Here is a 6,718-nt window from a genome sequence, read left to right as displayed (position 1 = left end):
GCCTCCGGAGGCGGGAGGCAGGCACGGAAGGACTGGCGGTGGCCCCGGCCGGCGGCAGAGGCGCCCCCCGGGAAACTTCCTAGGGAAGCGGGGAGATTCCCAGAAGCAAAGTCACAGCCCTGCCCCCCCCCGACCCCCGCGCGCGTCCAACGCGGCGCGCGCTTTGCGCCCCCGTTCCGTGCAGCTCGCAGCGCCCCCGAGTGCGGGCCGGGTGGGGCAGGAGCTGCCGGGTTTGGGGCGGGCTGCGCTCCTCGCCCCTGGGGAAAATCCCGAGGGCCCTGCCCGAGCTCCAGCCGCCACGCAGCTGCCCCTGGCCGCGCGGCGCGCGGCGTCGGCCTGGGCGCAGGGCGGAGGCGGGGGCGGAGGCGCACAGGTCCCGGCCGCGCCCCAGCGCCCGAGGCGCTGCCAGAGCCTGCGGGATCCTGCCGTGTCCTCCCCACCCCCACCTGAAAGGAAGGGCTGCTGGTGTCCTCTCTGGAGACCCGAAGGCGTGGGGTCCGCTCGCAGGGTTTGGGGAGACGCCTCCCGCCCGAGCAGGCCCTTCCCTCGGCATCGCCGCCGGTGCTTTGCAATGGACTCGAGATCCCTCGGACTCTGCCACATCGGAGTCCCGACTCCCGAGTCCCACGTCGGTTCGAGAACTGTGACCCAGAGAGCTTGGGAAGCAGAGGGCACCCGAGACTTTGCCAGGCGGACGGGGCGCGAGGGCGGGGGTCCGGCGCCGGGCGCCGCGGCCCGGGGCAGTGGGCGGCGCCGGCGGTTTCGGCTGGGACTTGGGAGGACTTTTACAGCCCAGCACACTTTCCCCCGCCGTACGGCCCCGGCAGACCCTCTGCCTGGGCGAAGGCGGTCAAAACGTGACTCGATCGTGCAAAGCTCCAGGGTAGTCGTTTGAAAACCGGGTGGGGCGGAGTGGAACTGAGTAGTGGGACGCCCTGCCTGACCCGGCGTGTTTCCTGGTCCCTCTCCCCTGCCCAACGCTACCCCGCACCTAGTGGCTCTTTGGCGGCGCGTAGAGCTAGGGTCGTGTGGGAGCAACGCCTCTAAGACACTGGGATTCCCAGGGCCCCGGAGAGCGCCAAGAGGGAGCGAGTGAGTGGGGGCCCAGCCTGAAGCGGGAGGCTGGTGGCACGGAGGGGGCGGGCTCCCCTTTCCGCTTGCGCCTAAAATTCTCTCCCAAGGCGGAGCTGAAAGGAAAACAAACAACATATTGAGCAATCCATTCGGCAACGTTTGCGCTTTGAAGAGTCTTGGCCCTAAAAATGGGTTCTTAGAGGTCTCTGTGGGGATGTCGGGGCGCTTTTAGAACCTTGGTGCTGGCTGGCCGGTCATTGGGGTCGTCTTTCCGCGCGCTGCCTGCTGCCTTCCCGGCGCGCTCTGCCCAGCCCCGGGAAATCCCGACTTGAAGCCTTGGAGAGAAAGGATTTAGTTTTAAACCCGTTTCCCATCGATCGGGTCGGTAATTCCTACCCCTGCCCACTAGCAGACATACTCACCTCTACCCTAAAGCATTAAGTTCATTAGGTGAACAATGATCTTAATCTCCTTGCGGAAAACGAGTCCCGGTACCAAGCGGATTGGGGCGGGGGGGGGGCAGTGAATCAAGTTACCTGCTTTCCCCACCCTCCCGGGCCTCTCCTACCCTCGGAGGCCTCGCGTGGCTGGGCGCGCCGCGTGGGTCCCTAGCTCCGCGCTGAGGCGCGCCGGGCAGGGCTCAGGAGCTCAGGACTACTTTTTCCGGGCTGGAGACCTGCTTGAGCAGTAGAATTGCGCACTCGTTCTCCTGCTCACTGCTCTTGTGCTTTCTTGTTAGGCCTCCCTCAACCTCAGCACTTTCTTGGTTCACTTCCCCCCAAAAGTTTCCCTCTCCGCCTAGACTCTAGAGTGCTGGAGTCCTGGGGCTCTACTTGCCTCCCAGCCCCCTGCAAGCGCCGGTCCTGCCCTGCTGCCTCGGTAACCCGGGGACTATTTGCCTCCGCCTACCACATCCACCTTTCTGGATTTGGGAGGGTGGGAATTGCTCAGCGAGGCCCCTTTGAAGACCCTTTCTGAGGGTAACCCGGGATTTTAAAGAACAAGATTCTTGGTTTTAGGGGAGATCTTGCAGTCCCTGCTAATTGCATCTCAAAGAAACTCAGGACAGCACCAAACCTAGCACCTAGCAGCCGCCTGCACCTCCGCCCCTAGCAGCCGCAAGGAGAAGGAGGCGGGCCGGGAGCGCCCGTCCCTTTCCTGGCAGACCCTCCGGGCGCCAGTTTGTTCTGGAGACCCAGTTTTCCCTGGACAAAAGCAGAGAAAACACAACGCAGTGGCTGTGTAAATCCACGTCCCCCTACCCCTCCACCTCATCTCAGTCTGACTTGGAGAAGGGCGTTTTCAGGTAGTCCTAAACTGTGAACAGCCAGCTTTGTGTGTTATCTGGAGGGGGTGGGGATGGCAGGGAGGAGACTCCCACTGCCCGCTCTCGTCTTTAATGTCTGAAATAACGAAATGCCTGTGTGGCAGCTGCTGCTAGAGCCAAAACTAACTCTTTGGAAGACGGAAAAGAGTGAAAGGCAAAGAAAGACTGTTCATTTTTTTTCCTTTGGTACCGTTTGGGATGTCATCTGTTTCCTTGGCGACTGTGTTCAGCCCCCGGAGCCCCTGGGCTCCTGGATTGTTAGGGGGGAAAAAGCAAGCTATTTCTGCACCGTCATTTATCACTGTCACCGCATAATGATTCCCCTTGCAGCCCCTTATTGATGTTTGTAATTGCATTATCTCATAAAGGAGGATGATCAATGAAACCGAGCCGTGCGTTCTGGGGTCAGAGGAAGCCAAAGTACTGTTTGTCCCCTTTAATACAACAAGTACTCATTATCTTTAGGTCTGTATTCAAAAAATGATCTGATCTGGGGCTGACCCTGTCGGACATCCCAACACTTTCTAAAACGCGGTTTGTGTAACCTTTTGCTTAAATGCTAAATCAAGTACCTGTCTTGCATTTCAACGAAACAAAATGCTAAAACTGAGTGAGAAAAACATTTCTTCTTTTCATTTTTTCCCCTTTTATTTTCGGGGGAGGGAAGTGGTGCAATCGTCCGATTGTCTGAAGACGCACGAGAATTTGCACCATAGTTACTTAGCAGTATAATACAGAAAAAGCAACACCTATCAACAAGGGACATAATGAATGAAAAAAAAAAAAAAGAACTGTGGGGTAAGGGATAGACGAATAGCTGAGAGCTTTTAACAAGGTCAGGTCTAAAAGAGCAGAATAAAAACCACATCCGGTTTAATTAATAAGAGCTATAAACTGAAATAATTCCCCATGATTCTGCCCTTGCTTCTCCCTTGTACAGAGTCATATCTCTTCGGTTTAGATAAATGACTTTTGTGCCTGTTCGATTCTCACAACAACAATAACTAAATCAGTTGCACACTCTGCTTCTAAAACCATCTACAAAGTCCAGCAAATAAAAAGAAGTTCATTTGTCTGTTAAGGCAAGTATTTAGTTGAGAAGAAATATCCCAGTAACCCTGAATGGAGTTCATGTAATCCCATGAAAATCAAGTCATCTTGTTGCAGTAAAGTAAATGAAAAAATACAAAGGAGAAAAAGTCCAAGGGTAATTTTAAACTAAATGCATTAGTGGAGTGTCAGAGTGAAAACGTGATTATTTGGCTGGCATCAGGAAGAATGGACATCAACTTAACTCACATTTAACTTAAAGGGTTTTAGAAAGAAAACATGTATTTCTGGGTTTGGTTATTTTAATTTGTAGAAAGGAGAAACTGAGACAATTCTAATTCATCATTTCAGTGAATTAGGGTGAATGACTCTTTCAAAGACAAAATAAGCAAAGAGCATAGTTTAAACATTGCAAAGCTGTATTGCCAAAAAGAAAAGTTTCCAATCTGCTGAAAATGAATTTCCCCTATGTTAATAAGACCACCAAAAAAGAAAGGGGGGGGGGAATGAGCAGAAGGAAAAGACCAAGTCCAGGTGTTTTATTTTAAAAGTTCTAGGCATTTCTAAATTAACCATAGAGATTAATATTTAGATAAAAGGATCAAAATGAAAAACCTTCACCACAGTTGAGAAAATGAGTACTTAAATAAAATAAAGTTTATTCCAGTAAATTGACACCTGGACATAAAACCTTATGTCAAATGCTAACAAAACAGAGGGCTAAACTATTCCCCTTTGGAAAAAGAACTTTAGTAATAAAGCTAAAAAAGTTTTAACTTTGTTAAACCATCTGTTAAATTTTAAATAGACGACAAATTCTTCCAAAATGTATTATTTTCCAGAAATTCTGTCAAGACACTTGGAAATAATGTGTGTTTTGTCTTATTTAAATATGCTGGCACTTTCGTTCTTTAAAAATGCTCAAAGTGACATGGATATGCAGCCATGCATATATTTAATGTAAATGGTATCTTATTGTTAACCTGAAATATTAAAGGGAAAATAAAATGTTGGGCATTGTCCACTGAGATAGAATTTTTGTGGCATAATACTTTAATTTTCAAAACACACAAATTAAATCCCTTGATTTTTAAGCAATCGACACAAGACTTCCTCTTGTTTGATTGGGGGTCTGGCATCATGTACATTTTCTATTTTTAATAGTTAGTGTTATAGCCCACGGTTAAAATAATGAAAAATTAGTCTCGTTTCAGAAATTATTTATTTATGGAACGAACATGATTAAAACATAAACACACACAGAGCAGCTGCAACAGAAAAAAAACTTGATTTACGGTTATTAAATCTTTGATCGCCATGTTAATGTTTCTTTTTCTACCTTTCATTTGCATTTTAATCTATCGAATCTTTACAATTTTGCAGCCTCCTATTTCAGTGATTGATTACAGATCTGAAATAAGAAAAACCAAGTCTAGCTTTCCTTTTCCTTTCTTTGCTTCCTTTTTTTTCTTCTTTTTTTTTCTTTCCCCTCCTTTTTCCCCTGGGTAGATTTCTGAAACTTTCTCTCAATGCTAATGTAGACAGGACAAATTAATTCTGCTTTTAAATGTCAAAGATATAAATAAAAAATGTTTTCTGTCCCAAACGTGAATATTTTTTCAGCCGCTTGTTTTCCAGTCGTAAAAGATCATCCTAGGAAAATGCAATTAAGAGGGAAACACACACACACACACACACACACACACACACACACTGTGAAGAGGATTTTTTTAAAGAAGGACGTGTTGTTACTGAGTTAAGAAAGGTGAGAAGTTCACAGACCCTTCTCCATCCCGCACCAGTCTCTCTCCTTTCTCTGTCTGTCTGTCTCAGTCTCTCTGTCTCTGTCGCTCGCTCTCTGTCTCTTCTCTGTGTCTCTGTGTCTGTCTCTGCCTCTCACTCTGCCTCTCTCTCCCTCCGCCTCTGTGTGTCTCTCTCTCTGCCTCTGTCTCTCCCTCTCCTCTCCTCCCTCCCACAGGTTTGGTACCAAGTGCCATCCTTGATCTAAGTCACACAAGAACGAGCCTGATGGGGGCTTGCTGTTTTTAACTTGATTTCTTGGGGCCAGCGCCGTAAAGAGAGGCAGGGGAAGCGACGGAGGTCTGTTTTCTCTTCCTGCCCCAGCACTGCCGCTTTGCCCCTTTCTGCCCGCACCCTCCCGACTCGCCACCCCAGCTCTGGCCGGGCGGACGGGACGGTCATTTGCCGGCCGCTGGGCGCGCGTCACTCTCCGGCTGGCGTGGCCGAGCCAGTGCGCGGGGCTTTGGAAGGCACCGGCCCGACGTCGGCGGGGCTCCTTCTCCCCGCCGGGCTGAGGGCCCCGGGCCCAGCTGGGCTCCGGGCCCGGCCAGCCCGAGACTCGCGGGGGTCGCGCCCAGGTGTGAGAGCGCCGGGAGAGGAAGGCGGCGCCGCTCCCGCCCCACGCCCGCCGCTCCGTGGGCTCTGCACGGCCGCAGGCGCGGCGCAGCCCGCGGTCGGACGAGGACAGACCTCGCAGGCGGGTGCTCGTGTCCGCGGGTGGCGCGCTCTGCCCTGTGCAGGGCGAGCGGGAGAAGTCGGAGGGATGGGACTCCCCAGAAATCGGAAGGATGCGACCCCCGAAATGCACAGGCTAAGGCACAATCAGGAATCGGATGAGGGCCCGAAGAGGTAGAAGCGCCCTAGGCAGAGTCTCTCCAACTCCGGCCGGTGGACTCCCAGCGCGCCCCGGGGCGCCTGGGGTTGGGGGTGCGCCCAGGCCCTGTCCACCCCTCCCAGCAGGGTCACCGGGTCACCAGGAACCTGTGAGGCTCTCTTGCTCTCAGCGACCCGAGGGCGGCTGCAGAGAGAGGGGCGATCTTCATTAACGTGGACGCACAAAGCGGTTCGAATGGAGGGAAGGGAAGGAAGAAGGCATTTGATCCGGGCCGACCCTTTGTCTTGAAGCAGATTAGGCAGCCTAGAAATAGGAGGAAAAGCAGAAAGTCTAGACAGGAGAGCTGATTGTGTGCACGAAGTATAAAAATGATCCCAGCAGTCTGGTACCTCAAGGGGCGAAGACAGATTCTTGCTGAAGACTGGGAAGACATGACCTGGAAGATTTAAAGGGAAAGAAACGGCAGATTATTAAGAAAGTAATAGTAAGGTGTCCCATACACTACAGTTTTATTGTTGGGTAGTAACTACCCAGTTTATTTATTGCTGGGGCTATATAATAGAGATAATGACCACAAACTCAAGATAAATTCTTAGGCGCCCCGCCGGTCAATTCTTTTTTATTTAAGAGAG

The 6,718-nt window shown here is 51.4% G+C and overlaps 1 protein-coding gene across 4 annotated transcripts; it reads right to left on the bottom strand.

The window, feature by feature from the left end:
- Positions 1-16: 16 nt before the first annotated feature.
- LOC102026653 (translation initiation factor IF-2-like) lies at positions 17-3,141 on the bottom strand. 4 transcript variants are annotated; one of them, XM_005385680.2, is made up of 3 exons: positions 1,643-3,141; positions 1,497-1,503; positions 17-1,409 (listed from the first exon to the last, which is right to left on the bottom strand). In XM_005385680.2, exon 3 carries the CDS (start codon positions 1,207-1,209, stop codon positions 112-114), a length of 1,098 nt encoding a protein of 365 aa, XP_005385737.1. In that variant the 5' UTR covers positions 1,210-1,409; positions 1,497-1,503; positions 1,643-3,141; the 3' UTR covers positions 17-111. The 4 variants fall into 4 exon arrangements, with proteins under 4 accessions (XP_005385737.1, XP_005385738.1, XP_005385739.1 ...); XM_005385681.2 differs by lacking the exon at positions 1,497-1,503 and having other exon boundaries at positions 1,611-3,141; XM_005385682.2 differs by lacking the exon at positions 1,497-1,503.
- Positions 3,142-6,718: the final 3,577 nt, after the last annotated feature.

Source organism: Chinchilla lanigera, unplaced genomic scaffold (genome assembly GCF_000276665.1).
Source record: "Chinchilla lanigera isolate Chin_1 unplaced genomic scaffold, ChiLan1.0 scaffold00023, whole genome shotgun sequence".
Lineage (NCBI taxonomy): Eukaryota > Metazoa > Chordata > Mammalia > Rodentia > Chinchillidae > Chinchilla > Chinchilla lanigera.
Note: the sequence above shows the minus strand (reverse complement) of the source record. Positions and strands in the feature narration are given on the sequence as shown.